This window comes from Pinus tabuliformis, chromosome 7, assembly GCF_031772625.1.
Source record: "Pinus tabuliformis cultivar Carrire ecotype Pingquan chromosome 7, CPIR1, whole genome shotgun sequence".
In the NCBI taxonomy this organism is placed as follows: Eukaryota; Viridiplantae; Streptophyta; class Pinopsida; order Pinales; family Pinaceae; genus Pinus; species Pinus tabuliformis.
The window spans coordinates 300,048-320,456 of NC_142293.1; the positions used below are offsets into that span (position 1 = coordinate 300,048).

Here is a 20,409-nt window from a genome sequence, read left to right on the forward strand (position 1 = left end):
GCCAACAAACCTGGTTTCCTACTGAGCAGATTGAGACCACGAAACATCTGTTTTTTACAAATGAAAGACTCTACTAAATTTAAAAATGATTTTTTTTCTATTTATTAATTAAATTTAAAAATAATTATTTAATTTATATGATAAAATAAATATTAATCTATAATTACTATTTATATATTATATATTTTAATATAATATATATTATTATTTTTTTATTATGTAATTTTATAAATAAAAAACCAAATTACAATATAAAACAAATTGAATTTAAAAAGTAGACGCATAAAGAGCCGAGGCGGTCTGTTATAAGAAATGCTAACAGTACACCCACTACGCAAGATCGATCGAGGCGTGGCTTTTGCATAACTAGTATGAGGGTACTGTTCAGGTATGCTTTTGGCCATTTGAAATGTCTTTTCCAAGTAATTCGAAGCGCAGTTGTAAAAACAAGCGTCTGTTGTCCACAGAAACAGAAACTGGGTTTAATAAAATCATATTCCTGGAATCACAGGAAGAAGAAGCATATGTCTGGATACCCGAAATAGCTAAATATAGCACGACTTTGATAGGAGGAAGGGAGATCATGACTGAAAATTGCATAGATTCTAAGGTTCGAAGTCGCCAGAGGCTTGCGTGTGATACCAAATAGGATTTGAACCATTGGTAAGCCTAACAAATTCATTGTGTATCCCTTGGAAAAATACCAACTCGACAAAGTGTTTAGCGTTTCATTCAATTTTGCACGGTAGCCAAATCAGTTGAGGCAACCTTGGGGACAAAGGGTTTGGTGTTTAGGGTTTTACGTATTCACTCGTTCACCAATGGTGTCACGTTGGTCGGATGAGGTGACTCGGATTTGCTCACTGTTCCTGGAAGAAAGGTTTTGCTGGGGTCCTAATCTGGAAAACGCTTTGGCTTCCTTCCTGAAACCCCAATGCCTAACACCATCACTTGTTTCAGAAGTTCTTCATAGAAATAGAAACTATGCTCCCCTGGCGTGGAATTTTTTTAAGTGGGCAGGCAGGGCAGGTGCCTGCACGTACAGCTTGCGGCCTTTTAGAATCCTTTCAGATATTCTCTGCCATGCTAAGATGGTGGCTGAAGTCAAAGAACTGCTTGAGAATGTACCAGGAGAAGATTCAGCCATTGCCGTGCCCGCACTTTGGACCATAGCGAAGAGTTTAGCAAAAGCTGGACTCGTGGATGAAGCTTACGCAACCTTTAACGAGCTGAAGAAACATGATGCTGTACTAACGACGCGGATTTACAATGTTTTCTTGGAAGCTTTCCTACGAAAGGACAGGCCAGAGATGATTTCTGTTCTTTATAGGGAAATGTTGCGGAGGAAAATCCAGCCAGATACATTTACATTCAACATTATGATCCGAGCTTTGTGTAATGTGCACAAGGTAGACGAGGCCTATCATATTGTGCAGAAAATGGGAGCAAAGTGCTGCACTCCTAACGTGTTTACATACAGCATTCTTGCCAAAGGATTTTGTGAGATAAATAGAGTCATGCATGCTTTGGGGCTTCTTTCTGATATGCGGCTTCAGGGATGCATCCCTAATGCAGTGATGTACAATACCATTATAAATGGTCTCTGCAAACAGGGGAGTGTGGAGGAAGCAGAAAATCTGGTTCAACAAATGTCGTATGATGGATGTACTCCCAATGTTATTACATACAATTCTTTGATTTCTGGCTTGTGTAAACTGGGAAAGATAGACAGTGCATTCAAAACCCTGAACGAAATGGAGAAGAAGCTGCAAATTAATCCTGATACAGCTACCTTTAACACAATTCTAGATGCATTTTGCAAGGAAGGCAAACTTGACGAAGCTTTCAAGGTTATGGAGCACATGAAGGATAATTGTCATTCCTGCAATGTGGTGTCCTACAACATTCTTTTAAGTGGACTGGCCAAGCTAGGGAGAATTTCTGAGGCTCGCAAGCTCCTGGAAGCGATGATGACAGCTAACATCACTCCCGATGTGATCTCCTACAATGTATTAGTCGACGGCATGTGTAGGGAGGGTATGCTATCTGATGCAGAGAGGATCCTGAATGCGATGCTTCGAAATGGAGTTGTTCCAGACAGCATAACATACAGCACGCTTCTTCATGGGTATTGCAAGAGAGGTAATGTTGAACGAGCTAATCAATTGCTTGGTGAAATGTTGAGCAAAGGCTGTTTTGCTAATACGGTTACTTACAACATTTTGGTCCAAAGTGTCTGCAAGGAGGGCAGGATTTCAGAAGCAGAACATCTTCTACACAAAATGAGGGAAAAAGGTCTCACTCCAGATACGATAACTTGTAATATTATGATAGAAGGCCTTTGTAAAAATGGCAAAGTAAACAAAGCGATTAAAATGATGGATCGCATATGGCTTCATGGCAGTGCTGCTATTGGTGATTTCTATGAGACTGACGATGCTTCTTTGGGGCTGGTAAATTCAGTTAAACATGACAACTGCTTTCCTGATGTTGTCACATATACAACAGTCATTGATGGCCTCTGCAAAGAGGGCAGATTGGATGAAGCAAAGAGGTTTTTTATTCAGATGTTGGAGAAAGGCCTTCACCCAGATGCTATCTCTTATAGTACTCTAATAGATGGCTTTTGTAAGCATGGAGAATTGTCAATGGCTTTCAAACTCTTAAGTGAGATGCAAACAAGGGAGTGTGCTCCTACAACTGGAACCTACAATTTACTGATGCGAGGCCTTAGTATTGGAGGCAAAATAGATAAGGCCTATAAATTACTCACTTACATGCAGAAGAAGGGTTGTGTGCCTAATGCCTTTAGCTATAGTCTGCTAATGAACTGTCTTTGTGAAGGAGGCAGAGTATATGAAGCTCATACCCTTTTAAATGAGATGTGCCAGAAAGGCATCCCCCCTAATGCTTCTTTGTTTAATACACTTATTGGTGGCTTCTGTAAGGCATGCAATGTTGATGAAGCTTGGAAACTGTTAGAAAGAGCAGAAACTGTGTGTACCATGGATGTCCCTGCCTATAGTATGCTTTTCAATGAGCTCTGTAAAAGTGGAAGGCTGTTCGATGCTCAAAATGTTCTTGATACAGTTTTGCAGAAAGGATTTAACCTTGATGGTTTTTCTTATGTGGCATTGATCCGCCACCTATGTAAGGAAGAGAAGTTGGAAGAGGTCAAAGCACTCTTAAATAAACTGGTAGATAAAGGCTGCATTTTTGATCCTGCTGCATATATTCCACTAATTGACACCTTGGATAAACTAGGTAAAAAGCATGAAGTTAATAAAGTTGCTGATGATATGATGAAAATGGCAGCTCGCCATGATGAAGTCAATGGAGGAGTGGTACTACAACCTCAAGAAGATTTTGGTTTCAGCGAAAATTATTGGCGTTCTTTGTTGCAAAGGTAATATTCTCTTATCTCTCCTATATTTTCATAGTTTTGGCTTTAGTCGAGTTCTTAAGGGGATTGCATTCATATGACTAGAATCTTGAGTGCTAACGTAGCTGGTCTTGCAGGGATGAGGGAAGCACAATTGCAACAAAAATTCTGAAAAGGATAAAAAAAGGCTGGGGTCAGAGCAGTGTACATGAGCCTCTGGCACGCAAGCAGTGCAATTGAAATAATTGATGGGCAAGAAGTTGAAGATTCTTAAATCAAGCCAATGGTTCTCAGGTGGATGTTCTACGTGAAGTTTATTCAGGAATGCGTTAATTTAATGTGTATTTACATGGAAAGTTGTGACAGTGGATTCTCTTCAAGAAATCTTACTTTCTTATTTGTAAAGCAACGAGTGAAATCACACAAAATTATTGGGGAATTGTTTTGTTTTGTGCTGAATCAGCATATAAGTCCTAAGGGTAGTTATAGGCTAAACTGAAGTAATTCTGATCTGTTTACTGGGGATCAACATTTGTGAGTGGCTCACGGGAACTAATGTTCTTGCAGACCAGATAATTTTTAGGGGTCAAAAGTAGATACTTGGCGAATTTTCATAATAATTAAGATATAGATAATATAAGATAATTTTATCAGTGTTCAACTAATAAACTCATGGCCATAATAAATAGGTCTTTGGGAATCAAGGTACATCTAGTATCCATTCATAGTGTCAGAGCAAAAGCAGCTCCTATTGCTACTCGACCAAAAGCAGAAAATGAGGCAAGTACAAAGCTAAAAAGGAAGTGTGGAAAACAAAACCATGACAAGTAGAAAGGATGTGAAGGCATGCTGGAATGAGGAACTGAGGTGGAATGAGGGCAGATAGAAAAATGCTCTTTAACCAAGTTGTGAGGGAAATTCTGGGGCTGAAGGGACTTGTTTGTGCAAACCTAGGAGGAGGCCTAGAATGAGGAAAGAATTGATGCATTCTTTGATATTGTCATCAGGGGAGTACCTGAGGTTGTTAAGAGGACTTGACTGTGTAATTGTTAAAGGAATCCTGGGAAGAGCCCTAGAACAAGGAGGTCTAGCACCCTTAACATCCAAGGTTGGGGTGTAGCAATCTTAGAATGGAAGATTGGTTGCCTGAGTGAACTTGGAGTGTGGTATTCTTGTTTGGAGAGAGTCTAGCACTGGGACCTCCTAGAACTAATATGCCTAGTGGTTTGAGGGTGTCTATCTTAGAGTCTCAAATGAGAGTTTTTTTATAAGTCTCATGAAAGGTAGCTGGCTTGTCCATGGGAGGGGTTCGAAAGGAAACCCGAGATATCACTGATTTGAAATCTGGGTTGGTGTGTGTTGAAGTTTCTGTGTCATAACTTTCACTGCAAATTCAGAAATTTCATCTCATGGCAGGTTTTCTTGTATCTAAACCCTGTGAAATTCAATGTTAGGGCTGATATGAAATACTACAGCCCAGTACGGAGGTGATGTCTAAGTATGTCTGTCCAAACAAATGAATGTCGGCTCAAAGAAAATGAAAATAATTATATAAATAGAAAAATAGAAATCAATCAATACAACTATTACAATACACCCAAAACTAGATTCAAACTCCTTCGCGCTCGCTGGATTTTCAAGTGAGTTATGGGAGTTTGAATATTGGAACTTTCGTGGAAGTGCTATTGTGCTTAATTTAAAACAAATATTTCTTATACAGTTTTTGTAATGTCCCCAAACAGAATTTAAAGAAGATCTAGAGAATAATTCCAATGACTTCAAGCAAATGTTTCCAAAAATATTAACTTACACTTTTTAACAACACTTCATTTGCAAACTCAGAATTTTTTTCAATAAACAGCAGAGAGATTTTTTGTCAAACAATTTATGTGCAATCTGCACAGGAACAAGCTGAGGCAAAAATTGAACTCTTTATTGGAGGAACAAACAGATCTGATTGGGCTGCTACAAATAAACACCACTCGGCCCTATTTGATAGACTGCTACATGCACATTACAAGCTACTACAGGCACATGAAATCTGGAACATGTACACGAACTCAGCCTCTCATAAACTCACTGCTACAGGCATGTAGAAATCAGATCTAAAACATAACATCAGTGGCTGCAGTTCGATTCCTTTGATCCTAATATTGCAACATGGCTTCTCCAATGGCTAGATGAATTGTCTCCTTTCAACAGACATGGAGTGATGGCGGATGATTTGATCCACTTAAGCTCTTGAGACTATCGCTGATGCATCTAGAATAATGCGGCTCTCTCCCTATTATAACTCAACTCTTGAAACCCTTAGATCTAGAATGACTCGGCCCTTTAAATCACAGTCAGGGCACAAGAATTTCTGCTTCATATTCCACTATCAATACTCAATTGAAATACATCAAAAAAGTCTGCTCCCATAATTAAATGGCATGGCCTTGGTGACAGAAACTTGATCTCTGGTGTAGAACAATTTTGGCCACAACTGGAATCAAATTCGGCCTTCCCTTGTATCTGTGAGCTTGACTCAGACCCTTGGTTTTGTTGGAGAAGACACGGCCTCAATTTGTCTCAATAATTTCGGCATAGAAGAAGAGGTTCTCGGCCTTACAATTGTGCTCCTTCTTGGGCAAAGAAATAGGTACTCGGCCTCTGAATATTTTTTTCTTTGCAGATTGAAACTTCTTTTGATGATGATGCTTTCGATCTTGGGGATCACACTTCAAATCTGTAACCAGTGCTTCAGAATTCAGCTCTTAAACCTTTGGCACTTGATCTCTTGGTAAGACTGAACTCGGTCTTGGTATGTGAAACAAAATGCAAATTTTGATGCCGCAATTTGCAAAAACCTTGTGATCAAATCTCCCAAAAAAGAATAACAAGAATGGATTCCACTAGGGTGGCAAGAGACATCCACTGAAGATGGAAGTACTCTAACTAGGGTGGCAAGAAGCTAGTGTGAGGGCCTCACCAGAAACCCTCAAAAGCAAACTTGCTTGAGCTCCTTACCAACAACAAATGATATGATGGATTAGAATGATCAGTCATTGAGCTCTCTTTTCCTTTTATAATCGTTCATTGAGACTTGTCCAAGCTTCTGATTTTCCTGTAATATTATTTTATTGAAGTCAATTTTCGCTTGAGCTCCTTACCAACAACAAATGATATGATGGATTAGAATGATCAATCATTGAGCTCTCTTTTCCTTTTATAATCGTTCATTGAGACACTTCCGAACTTCTAGATCTTCTTTTAATATTATTTTATTGAAGAAGTCAATTTTCGCCTTGTAAGTGACTTTGCCCTTTTTCAAATAAAATACTTTTTGCCTCTCCTATTATTTATTATTTACCCCTTTTTATTTAATAATAAAAAAAATTGGGTAAGTTGCCATGGTTCTCATGGATAATTTTCTCCTCTCTCTAGCCTGTAGTAGACAATTAGGTGAGAGGAAATAATATCTCCAAATTCAAGAAATAGAGGACATTACAGTTCTCCCTGCTGAAATTGCTTGCCAGCTAGAATGCTGCAATATCTGTCCCGCCTTAATGGCTTCCAAAATTAGGGTAGATGGGTCCTTTACCGATGCCCCATCTTCTACTAGAACCTTCACAACACATCCAGTCATTGGCACAACCACTTATTTGTTATTGTTAGTATGGACACCCTCTCCACCCTGATATTTTGATATATGCCAAAGGAAATGAAGGTGATAGTTGTCATACCAAATATGTGTTTGTTCAACGGAGTTCTTAAAATAGACTGCAAAAGATGCATTAATGGTAACCCCATTAGAATGTAGTTTAAAATTGTCTTTTCCAGCAACTGTAATATCTGTAACCATTATTCTAGAGTAACTATCATTTTCAATCTTGAGGCAGTACATGTCCTTTCCATTCATTATAAGAATTCCTACAGGTGTGGAGTTCATGTCAATTCCTTTGGCATTCCAATTCAGCTGGATAACACGCTTCACGACATGGTTCATTCAGAAAGCTGGAGTAACATACCATAATGAAGTCAATCTCTTTTCCAATTCAGCTGGATAACACGCTTCACGACATGGTTGATTCAGAAAGCTGGAGTAACATACCATAATGAAGTCAATCTCCCTCTGGAGAGGCCATTGACTTTCAGTTGCTCATACTTGAAATTACATGCAACAACCAACACTGCACCAAATCTAGCATCCTCCAACTCACATTTTACTAACTCTTTGTTGTAGCCAGGAAACAAATCACTTTTAAGGTGCTCAATGAAATATGTTTCAACTTGACCTCTTGAAAGGGTACAATGTCTGGCACGGCTCTGAAGGAAGTTAACATTAGCTGATGCACCAGTAACCTGAAATTTTGGCGGACAGTCTTCAAAACGACCATGGCCATGGACTAGGTTGTCTCCCAGTCGTCATTTTGGGGCCGTACAAGACTACAGGTAACATGAATTAACCTCCTTGCTAGGATTGATACGAGCTTTCCTGTAAGCATGGGTGCATTCTTTGTAGTGTCAAGGCTAACCCGCCCATGTTCCCTATTTGTCACAGAGAACCATGTTATTATCGCTACTACACATTTGCCAATTGTCTCTGTTATGGCTCCTACTGCATTCGCCTTCCTTGACAGGAACATGTAAGCTATGGGGATTACCACATAACCAATCAGTACTCCCATGGCTAAATACAGCCATCCAAATGAAATGTCAGACTTGTTCCGTGCCACTGCTAGGATCCTCGTGAAGCATCCAAAGATGAGGACCACTGCTTGAGAAACTTTGAGAATCTGTTTTTCATTGACATTGGAATTGATACAGTGTGGTTGATGTCATAAGTACAAAGTGAAGATACTGCAATAAGATCTGAGAAATCATCATATGTCATGGCCATAAATAGCATTGTAAGAAATAATACTGCACGAAGACCCAATGATGCCAACGATGAAAGTGGAACAAGAGAGACCAAATAAGATCAACCAACAAGTAACCTTTATGGGTAGAAGATGGCCAAGTTGCCGTAGCACTGACCCAACATCCATTGTCTACAAAAACAGTGCCGAAGTTGAGAAAAACCTAGGCCACCTAAATTCAACATTGTGAGATATAAGCCTCTGTAGTTCCCATTGACAGGATCATATGCCAGTCCTGCATGTGACAGTGGTTCTATGTAGCTTTTTGGCTTGTCAAAAAATACCATACTCATTTCAGTGAAAAGAAAAAATGAAAAAAAAAGTACCCCTTCATTTCACTAAAAAAAAGGATCGAAGATCAAAGTTCAACGATCGAAGATGCATCATAATTTTTTTTTTTTTTTGATGGTACAAGAACTTGTACCATCAAGGGCAGCACTATAACCAGCTTCTCATATGCAACCTTTGGACTCCCCAGCTTGCTGCTTGCTGTATATACCCAATATGCAAATATTACCAATACTAGATGAACAATTACCGAATGTATATGGCTAGCTTGAAAGGTAGCTTTTAGTCCTCCAACAATTGTGTAAACAATGACACTCAGAGGTATTAGGAAGCTCGTAGCATAGACTCTAGTAAGCATTTCCACAATGGTTGATCCTCCAAAAAGTAACATTGTTGTTCCAATAACGTTTGTCAAGAAACAAAAAACAATGTGCACAGCAGAGACCCATCTAGCTTGAATAATCACACAAATGGTGTGTGCATAAGGAGCCTTATTTTAATTTCGATGGCTATTATTCCAAAAAGTATTATCTGAACATATCACCACTTGCAAAAAAGGAAGGGCCACTAATTCCATACTCCCGAGCAACATTGGAACTCTCAACAACACTAGCTATTTCCAAATTACAGTAAGATAATTGGACTGCTAGCTGATGAAAAATCTGTGCTGCCCAATTGGGGATTTTAATGCAAGTCTCTACTATCGAAGTTCCAGAAATAATACAAGCAGTCCGCCACTTGTCCAGACGCAAAGCTAATTTAGTGTCTTCCCATCCCGTGTTGATGCTGCTGCAGGAGGTAAGGGTGCATTCATTTGATGCGTGAGTTTTGAATTCATAACTTCACCAATCAACAATGCATTAATCACATCTCGTATTGCTGCTAATGAAACTGGTTTCTTAACACCAATCTGTACACTTAGAAGGAGATGAATTACTGTAATCCCTTCCTCACTGGTCTCCTTATATATTGAGTGATTATAGGTGACAATAAGTTGTTCCCCAAGTTTTATAGGATGACATACTGATCCCTTTTGTTTCCCATTTTTGGATGACTCTAGGGTTATTCTTGAATAGTTAAATTGAAAAGATGCTTTGGCAATATGCAAAACATCTCCTACTTCTCCACTGCCACTTTGTAAGGTAGGCAAGAATGCTGGATAAAGTAACGATGATAATGTTGTTGTCAGATGAGCTTCCCAAACATTTGGTATCACTTTTGTTGACAATAGTATCAATGAGAAGTGTCATTAGGCCTTTATTCTTTTTAGCATAGTGAACGCATTAATGACTTTTGTCTTGATGATATTTATGAGTTATTTTAATGTCATGGTGGGAAGATGCTTTCGCAACATGCAAAACATCTCATATATCTCCATTGCCACTTTGTAAAATAGGTAAGAATGCTGGATAAAATAACGATGATAATGTTGTTGTCAGATAAGCTTCCCAAACATTTGGTATCACTTTTGTTGACAATAGTATGGAGGAGAGGTGTTATTAGATTTTTATTCCTTTTAGCATAGTGAGCGCATTAATGACTTTTGTCTTGATGATATTTATGAGTTATTTTAATGTCATGGTGGGAAAAGATATTTAGAAATGTTGTATCATGTATTTTTTTTAATATTAAAGTCACTTGTATTTTATAAAGTGACTTTATGTTAAAAGTATGTTATGAATATAATTATGTAAAAAGTAATAAATTTAGATTAATAAATAATAAACATAATAATATGTAAATAAGTAATAATTAGTTAAATAAAGAAGCATGTCTAAGGAAACATGACCGTTCATAAAGGCAAACCCCTTACTTTCAATTGTATCATCATTTTCATTTATACATTTTAATATATATTCTTGTATCCTCAACGGAGATCTACATATTCCAAGTCTTCTGGAGTATTTAACTTGAAGAATGAACTTTGTTCGTTCTATTTGGTATCAGAGTTGTTTGATCTTTTGGCCGCTCAATCGCTGCACAGAGCCAATTTGACCCAGGTCCTGGCCATCGAAATTCGTCAATATCGTTGTTGTTGAAGTGTTTTGCTACTAGAATTTGGGGTTTCTCCATGTCGCCATTTAGGCCTTTGGCCATTTGATAAAGAAAAATAACACAAAAAAATAAAGAATACAAAAACAAAAAAGTCAAAATTTGAAATATAAAGTTCAAAATTTTTTTATTAAAAAAAAACAAATATAGTCCAATGTAAATTTTGAAGGAGAACATTCATATATATAAAAAAAGTTTTACATTATTGATAAAAAGTGCATGATTAAAGTCAAAAGAGAATCTTTCCAAATATCTAAAACTATAAGTAATTAGAGGGAGAGTAAATAATATTATATTGATTCTTCATTCAGTGGTTTACAAGCTCGTGGTATTAGCAATCCATGGTAATTTCCCATGATATTTTCAAGGTAGAAGAATAACAAAAAGAATACAAAATCTCTTTACGTGAATGACAACTTTTACTTTTACGCGAAGAAAATTAACTGAGTCAAAGGAACATAAGTGGACATATATTTTATATTATACCCCAAAGAGATGAATAACCACGTTTTATTAGGGTTGTAACCCAAAAAGATGAATAACCACGTTTTATTAGGGTTGTAACTTTTCAAAAAGAAGAAGAAAATATTATAAATAAAAGATATATTAAGAGAAGTTTTATATTATAAGAGATATTTTAAAGAAAAATTCAAGTCATAAAAATATTGAAAATATATAAGCACAAAGTGAGTATTGTAGAAAGTTACTTAAAAGATCTATATATTAAAGTATATAAACGGTTAAATCTAGAACTATAAAGAGACATAAGGATAACAGGTTATAACAAATGAAGAGTATTTTTTAAAAGCATTATAATAAATATAAGGAGCAGTTTATTTAAATAGTGGAGCTATATTAATGTTTTTTTAAAGTGGGAAAAAATAAATATATATTTTATAAATCAAGAAGGATATTTTTATAAGAGATATAAAAGGTTATACAAGGAAAATAATATATAAGGGGTTATAAAGTTTATACATTTGACTAAAGAAAGATAAAGGGGAAATTGTTAAGGATTCAATACTAAGGTTTTAAGGAATAATAAGTTTGAAGGTTTATTACTGATAAAAAAAATGGTTCTTCCAAGAAAAAGAGTACTATGATACAAGATTATAGAAGGAGAAAACAATAATATTTTATTATAGAGATTAAGAAGGGGTTATTTTCAAAAATCTTAATTTCATCTTGAAAAAGACAAATGTAGTCTAATTCAAAAGGAAAGGAAGCAAAATTTTTCTATAAATTTATTCCAATGGCAAATTGTAGATTAATTACATTAAAAGGGAATACCCAAGGGAAGAATATTAATATCACTATCAGCACAAGTCACAAGGAAAATGATATCAATGTTAATTTGGCAAATCCACTATTAATTCCAGAGTCAAACATAGGAGAAAGAACATATATTTTTGGCAAAAAAGAATATGAAATTAATGATTTACAGGTGACAATTGATCATTATGAGTACATATCTCAATTTCGTGTCGTAGCTATGCTTGACAAAGAAGTTGACATAATTCTCGGTTGACCTTAGTTTAAGGAATTAGGTACGTTCATTCTAAACACAGAAAACAAATTATTGATGTTTCCTTAGAAGAAAAAGATGACCACTTTCCACGATGTGACAATGAAGTCAAAACTGATAAAGCCTTCATCAGAATACTTAAAGGATATTTCAGAATTAATGTTTCAAGGTTAATAAAAAAACTATACCAAAGAAGCAGAAAGAGCTTGAAGAAGTTATCTCTAGTAAAGACAAAGAAAATTCACACTTCAGAGAACATAACAAAAAATAACTTGAACAAGTTAAAAAAGTTAAGGCCATAAAGAAGAAACTTAAGCATCTCTTGTTGGAACAAGAAGAAGAAAATTTACGTTTAAAGAATCTTAATCAAACATTATTAGAACAAATCAAAAGTTTAAAAAATGATGAGGCTACTAAGAATAAAATCAACAATCCAGAAATCAAAGAGGTTTTACATCTAAGGAATCATAACCCAATCCTCTTTTACACAAATAAAGAAGCTTAAACGTGACAAGAAGTCACTAAATGACAAGTTAGAACAACTTCAAGAAGTAGTATCGAAGTCTCCAATCGTTTCAGTCCAAGTTGAAGAAAATGGAATGAATACCGATCCAATGAATATCATAACTCAAGAAGAAGACACGTCAGTTAAAGAAAAAACACACTCAGATGTTGGGACGAAGGAAATTCCAAGTGAAGATTTTGTAACCAACTTGATGACATCAGAACCTGAATTAAATCAGAGTCTAGCCACACACATGATAAGGGAAACCAAAATGACTCTTTATCTACATCTGAATCACAAGAACAAACATCTCAATCAATCTATGAATCCATGTCACTCAGAACATAAACAACAAACTTATGTTCCAAAGAACACTGAAGTGCGCACAACTCAATCCAGTGATAACAATTCATCACAATTTTCCAGTGATCAAAATATTTCACAAAAGATTAATTTAGGATGGTCAAATCCTTCCTCTGTGCACCAATTTTATGTATCAATCCAAGGATCATATCAACTTGTATCGACAAAGATGACTGTCCCGAGACAAAAAGACATTCATAGCAGAAAAAAGAGATCAAGTCCTTTCATCAACAAGCTTTGAGGACAAATCTTTTTTGAAGAGGAAGGCAATGTTATGAATATAATTATGTAAAAGTAATAAATATAGATAATAAATAATAAACATAATAATATGTAAATAAGTAATAATTAGTTAAACAAAGAGGCATGTCTAAGGAGACATGACCGTTCATAAAGGGACACCTGCTTGGTATATAAGCAAGGTCCTCACTCTCAATTGTATCATCATTCTCATTCATACATTTTAATATATATTCTTGTATCCTCAATGGAGATCTACATATTACAAGTTTTATGGAGTATTTAACTTGAAGAATGAACTTTATTCGTTCCAAAGTACTAAGTGTACTTTTCTAATATTAAAGTGAGGAAAAAAATCACTTCATGAAAAAAATTAAAAAGGTACACAACTGTTGACGGTGCTGGACCCACCAACATTCAGGGGATTGTCTCGATATGAAGTCCCAATTAGACTTCACACCATTTGGTGTGGGAGTCCCATCCAGAATACGGCTCGGTTGCCGATGCAGTGGGTTTTAATGATGTGCCTTGGCTGCAACAACACATAGAGTGGTGTATGGTGACTTTGTTGGGAACAAGTGTGTGACTCTGCGGAAAGTAAAGTATAATTCATGAATGTTTTAACACATGAAGGGAAAATGAGTGAGTCCCTTAGAATCTTGTAATAATATGCATCTTGGAAGGAACGCACGAGCATAAAGACATCACAAGCTAATCTGCGAAATAGTTTACAAGTTAACAATGATGGAACTATACAACAACACACATTTAACAAGATTCGTACCAATGCAAAGGAAATAGTTCATAAACATAAACATAAGTTAAATAACATACATTGCAAACATAACAAGAATAGTCCTACTATATTCACAACATATGCATGAAAACGTGTTAGATTTGAGCTTTTATTAAGTGAAAGTTCAAATCATACATATACCATTGACGAACCACTAGCCCTAATCGTGGAACATGAAGTCTACACCTTTTCCTCCAAAAAAAGATACCTCCTTTATGCTACGGAGAAGCCAAGGCTCTCACAAACTCCCAAACTCTTGATTCTAAGCCTAAGCCTAGCCAAAAGTTGTGAAAATTTGGAGACCCAAATCCCTACTGCAACAAACTGATATTACTTCTCCTACTTGTTAATTCATGCAAGTTATTTACTGTTTACACTGTAAATATCGAAGTAAATACGATTGCAACCTTCAATAATTAAATTATATGTGGAAACAAGAACTGAGCAAGAAGAAATAACCACACACACAATTAACACTATTGTTTTTGGACAAATGTCCCCGGAAAAACCCAATGCGGGAAAACTAGTGCAACCACTGAAGATTTGTACTATTATGCAATAGTTTATTAATACAATCTTTGGATTCCTTACCGGCTATCCGATACAGAGAATCTGACTGGCAGAGAAATGAGTGAGAAATACCTCACACTATCACTGGCGAACTGAGACTGATCCAGGCCCTGGATGGATGGCCCCATGCTGGCTCTGCGCAGCCTTTGTGTCAGCCTACGCAAATCTACATCAACCTCTCTAGGGTCTGTGTCACCTCTTCCATAGATCTTTTGCTGTCTGGAACTTCGTTCCTCTGGCCCTCAGGTCTCACACCTTGACTTCTGGCTCTGGAACTCGACTTCCCAGTTGAATCTCAGACTCCCTCTGGATCTCTATGTTGCCTCTGCATGGCACTGCGTTGCCTCTTTTGGATCTCACTCTACCCTCTCTCCAACCAGAAAACTATCCTTGCCCCTCACTGCAAGAAATATCCTCGATGACTTCTCTGACCACTGCGGCACTGCTCTCTTGAGAAATCAATCTCTTGATCTCACTCAACGTGTCTTCCAAATGCCCATCAAAGTCCTTCTTATAATCTTCTCGTTGAGTAATCAACAACCCAGATTAAATTCTAATCAATGGCTTAGATCATATTGGATCAATCTTCGTCTTTTTCTAGAAGATTCACACCCTGTTTCATTAATACCCTTTAATTATTTTAATTTCCTAAGTTAGACTTAGGCATCCATTAAAAATAATTAATTATTTTAATAAAACTGTCTCCGGTGGAATTTCCCAAAATGATTTCTGGGTATTCTAGAATACATGTGTCCTAGTCTCCCTGCAAATTTTGAGGCTTATATCACATCTGATGCTACCAGAAATCAACACTCCCTCTTAGCAAGGAATGTGCTCTAGTAATGCAAACTGCTGAAGCATCACCCAGAATCTGTAACATCTCCCTCTGCGCTATTGATGTATAACATCACTTCCCACTGATTACTACTCAAATGTTGCATCTGTGCTACTGCTGACTCTGCATGCTATTGCCAATTGCATCTGTACTGCAACTCTACTGCTGTTGCAACAAAAAACATCCAAAATACTGAACCAAAGGTGTTCAACGTGATGCATCTGTTGTTGTAGTTTTGATTGCGGTTAGTCTCTGCACTGACCCTTTGAAGTCTCTCCGTTGCTGCTGACTTTGCACTGTGCCAAATGCACTGCTGCCTACTCTGCTCTGCGCTGCTCAGTCTCTGGTGCTCCTAGCCCCTACAACTGTCACTCTGGCAATCCACTGCACCAACTGACACTGGTCCATCCTAGTACTTCTGATATGGGCTCCTGTAGCAAGGTATTGATCCAAGATGCGGATTCCTCAAGGATCCTTCCCATCTGCAGTTCTTTTGAACTACAGTACTAGATCACCCCACCTCTCCCGTGAAGGTATCTGGAAAATCATGGCAAATTCCTCCTCCTCGATCCTTGCGGTTGCAACCTGCAGATCATGTTTCTCACCCTTGTCCTTCTTCTTGAGAGGACACTGCGTAGCGTAGTGACCAAATTCACCACACCGAAAACATTTGATCTTAGAGACGTCCTTCTTCTACCTCCGCTGCTCCTGTTGCCCCTTTCACGCAAGGGCTGCATTTGTTGGACACAGATTGTCATTGATGTCAATATGGCAATATTCAAGGAAGGAGACAGAGCCAAAGAAGAGGAGCAAACAGCCATCAGAGCAACAGAGCAAGCAGAACAGAGCCACCAGAGGAGAAAATGGAGACGAGAGGAGCAGACAGAGCCAAAGAAGAGGAGCACACGGAGCCAAGAGGAGCCAAGAGGAGCAGACGGAGCCAAGAGGAGCCATCGGTGGGCACATTACACTATCGGGAGCGGCGATATGCCTCAAACTCATGTAGTTACCCGTCGGCGGCAAAAACCATATATACATGCACTTAACACTATCAGAGGCGCAAACGGAGGCCAAAGCATACATATTACAAATACACTATCGGAAGCGGAGCAATATATTATATCGGCGGGTTCTATTAAGTGTCACACCCGAAACCTCCGATTACGATGAACTGTTGCGGACCCGATGAGTATATCAACTACTGCTTAACATCATATCGCATCCGCAGCGATCGCAAGTCCTAAAGGGATGGTACTGTAATCTGCTCACTGCGATAGAGGTATGGACCCGATGGACTCATCAAGAACAGCTTAATATAATATCGTGTCCAGTGGTGAATTGACCATCGCCATCGGCAACGTCATGAGCTCGACTTATAAAAGACTTCCAGAAGCCGCAATTGCCGATTGCGCTAATGTTGTGGAGCTGCGGACCCGATACAGTTTAGATGTGGGTGTAATATTGCTTGAAGTCCGCCCCTTCAGTCTTTTCGACTGTTTTGCACATATTTCCTGTGTAATCGAGTTTTTTGGGTTGCGCGGGGTTTTTAGGCCGAAAGGCCCATGATAGTTGTTTTGATGAATTAGAAGGCTGAGCGTCAATTACATGGGGTGTATCATGGTGAAATCGATTGCGATTGGACGTGGCTATCCGTTAAATGAAGTTGAACTCTAGGTATGCCCATAATCATTGTTAAAGGAGCATTGTTACAGTCGTAACCAGTAAGATGTGTTCTCCATGGATTATTTGGCACTATCTTATGAATTAACATGTCCTGTGAGCACAATGAGACAAAGGAAGCCATAGCGACAGACAAGCCAATGGTGAGGACGCTGAAGTAGGTAAGGAGGAAGCCCAAGAGCCAGCGAGTAAGCAGAAACGAATGGACAAAGGCATGAGAATGTATAAAACAGTAAAAACAGAGAATTGTTGGTGTTGTTGTTGTGGTGAAGAACCAGAGTGTGAGGTAGCAGAAGCAACAGAGGCAGAAGAGGCAGCAGAAGCAGCGGAGGCTATAGAAGCAGCAGAGGCAGGAGAGTAGGAGTGAGAGAACTTCAGCTGAATAGAGTGTAGCAGCATACTAGTTTATACCAAGGTTGGGTTGGAGCCCAAGAGGTTGGAGCCTCAGAACTGAACATGACTAAAGTCATTAGGGGTAGGTGCTCCTAAGTGCAGAACCACTTGCAAAATAGAGTTGGTGCTCTAGAGGTTGGAGCCTCACTAAAGTCCAAGTTGGAGCTTGGCAACTACTCACAGTCAGATATACTTATATTGTATTTATTTCATTGCGCTGTCTTGAGTTTTAATAAAAGAATTTATTCCAGCTGTTGATTTCTGTGTTCTGTGCATACATATACATATCTATATATGCTTTTGGCAATCAATAGAACAAAAAATAATAAATACTGATTCACCCCCCCTCTCAGTATTTCCAACAACATTCTCCTCCTCCTCCTCGGGCTTCGTCCCACTGCTCCTGCTACTATCAAGTTTGGACTTGACTAAGTCTCGCCTCATCTCTTCTTGTTGAAGAGAGGCCCACATCCCTTCCCAATCTGGAAATTTCTCTCTGCCCAGGATACTTTGGACAAATACTTGCCATTCTTCTGAGACCGAATTCAAGTCCAACCTCACTATCTCTGTAGGCTGAGGCGTTGATCTTACAACTGCCAACTGATCTCGGAATTCCTGACGCTTCGATAGGAACAGATCAATGCGTTCCCCCTTCTGCATCCTTGTGGATCTCATTTTCTCTTCCAAGTACATCTTCTGCTGCTCGGAAGATCCTTGATACAACGTAGCCAAGGCATCCCACATCTCTTTGGCCGTCCCTTTGCCAGTAATGTGACATACAATGTGGTCCCTCACTCTGTCGAGGATCAACCGCTTGGCCTTTGTCATCTCATCTTTGTACTTCTTGAGTGGATTTGCATCGGTGGGTACAACTACCACACTATAAACATAGGCTTTGAGATCATGCTCATTTAGAAGGTAGGAGATCCTAGCCTTCCAATCACATTGTTGGATGCTCTGTCCAATCGATCTTGATCTCTCAGTCCATTAGCTGCCATCTCTGCCAACAAAAGTCGAACTTCTCCCTTTCTCCTCTGCGCAACTACTAGGTTGGCCTACGCACTCCCTGCTGGAGTTAGTAGATCTTCTCCTCGCTACTACTGCTCACCCACTGAGAAATATAATTCCTTGGCTTAGAATTCACTGAGGAAGAAATTCCCTAAAAAAGTGTCTTCTTCCTTCTTATCATGCTTTTCTGACCTAGCAAACGCTATAGAAAATTGCGTCCCACCTAAAGACTACTCCATGCTGAATCTGCTGTTGCGCTACTCCCTCTGCCACTGACAAATCATGAATTGGAAATCTTACCGCTCTGTCAAAACACTCAGAGAGAGATTTTCCTTGAGAATCTTGCCCTTCTGCCCTGGACTGCGCAACCCCTCCGGGGATTCGATTTGCTGCCTACGCAACACTTCGATCTCCCTCCTTATCTTCAACGTTGGGCTCTTCCGGTATTCTCTCTTACTTCACCTATGCTTTGATACCATGCGAAAATTTGGAGACCCAAATCCCTACTGCATTAAACTGATATTACTTCTCCTACTTGTTAATTCATGCAAGTTATTTACTGTGTTACACTGTAAATATCGAAGTAAATACGACTGCAGCCTTCACTAATTAAATTATATGTGGAAACAAGAATTGATCAAGAAGAAATAACCACACAGACAATTGACATTGTTGTTTTTGGATAAATGTCCCCGGAAAAACCCAATGCAGGAAAATCGGTGCAACAATTGAGGGTTTGTATTATTATGCAGTAGTTTTTGAATACAATATTTGGATGCCTTACTGGCTATCCGATATAGAGGATCTGACTGACAGATAAATTAGTGAGAAATACCTCACACTATCACTAGCGAACCAACACTGATCCAGTGTTGAAATTTGGTACCGGAGGACAGGTGGTTCCCTAAGGCTTTGATCTTTGGCCTAGGGAAAAGTGTCCAAAAGAATTTAATTTTTTTCCTAAAGTGACTTTATAATTTTTATAAAGTCAAATCTAATTTAAAAGTGACTTTAAGTGATAAAGTTACTAAAGTCTAATTTTAAAGTGACTTTAATAAAGTCAATGTAAAATTAGAAAGGAAAAGCGACTTTGGAAATAAATGACTAAGTGGGTCTTTATTAAAGTGGGGTGAATTAAAAAATAGAAAGTGAGATTTAAATGAGCATTTAATCTCAGCCCTAGATCTCAATCTATTTCAGCCATTGGATTTAGGGATCACCCAAAAGTCACTTAGGGTTAGATTAAAGGAGGAAAAGGTCATTCATTCTTTCATGAGCAGAATGGAAGAAGGAGAGCAAGAGATCAAGGGAGATTTCTGGACAAGGAGGAGAAGGAAGCAGCAGCTTGGCACACATTCCAAGGCAGCATTCCAGCAAGTCTGTACAGCTGAGTTAGCATACAGTGAAAGGTAGATTTTTGGGCACAATTTTCAAGGAGGCCGTATAACAGTTTGCACAGAAATCGAGGAGCAGAAATTTGAGTTTGCTGGCACGATTTTCAAGGAGGCCATACAACAGATTTTCAAGGAGGTCGTACAACAGTTTTCGGCACAGAAATCGAGGAAATCGTACAACAGAATTTCTGGTATCTTGCACGATTTTCTAGGCAGGCCTACAACAGAATTTAAGGCTAAAAATTGGCACAAAAATTGAGGAGGACATAAAACATTTATTGTTGTTCAGATTTTGCTGTTTGCAAGTTTTTCCAGTTGGCTGTGAGGCACGGAAAACGAGATAAGTTGTAAAAGTTTACTTGCTGATTTTTTGCTGAATATTTCTCACTGTAAAAAGCATTTTTCATAAATAAGAAGGAACTCTCGAACTGGTTTTCCCCAAGAGTTGTAGGGGGTTTTTCCAGGGTCACCTTGACA

General features: G+C 38.2%; 1 protein-coding gene and 1 pseudogene across 2 annotated transcripts; one reads left to right on the forward strand and one right to left on the reverse strand.

Annotated features, from left to right (window-relative positions):
- The first annotated feature begins 292 nt into the window (after positions 1-292).
- Positions 293-3,964, forward strand: LOC149244840 (uncharacterized). Of its 2 annotated transcripts, none has more exons than XM_089457559.1 (3): positions 293-388; positions 512-3,406; positions 3,520-3,964. In XM_089457559.1, exons 2-3 carry the CDS (start codon positions 822-824, stop codon positions 3,620-3,622), a joined length of 2,688 nt encoding a protein of 895 aa, XP_089313685.1. In that variant the 5' UTR covers positions 293-388; positions 512-821; the 3' UTR covers positions 3,623-3,964. The 2 variants fall into 2 exon arrangements, with proteins under 2 accessions (XP_089313685.1, XP_089313686.1); XM_089457560.1 differs by having other exon boundaries at positions 296-3,197; positions 3,316-3,406.
- Positions 3,965-6,804: 2,840 nt separating this feature from the next.
- Positions 6,805-14,750, reverse strand: LOC149244841 (urea-proton symporter DUR3 pseudogene; annotated as a pseudogene).
- Positions 14,751-20,409: the final 5,659 nt, after the last annotated feature.

Coding starts and splice junctions, on each gene's coding strand:
- LOC149244840 (XM_089457559.1), top strand. CDS start 822: ATGGTGTCACGTTGGTCGGATGAGGTGACTCGGATTTGCTCACTGTTC. Junction 3,407..3,519: donor TGGCGTTCTTTGTTGCAAAG/GTAATATTCTCT, acceptor CTGGTCTTGCAG/GGATGAGGGAAGCACAATTG.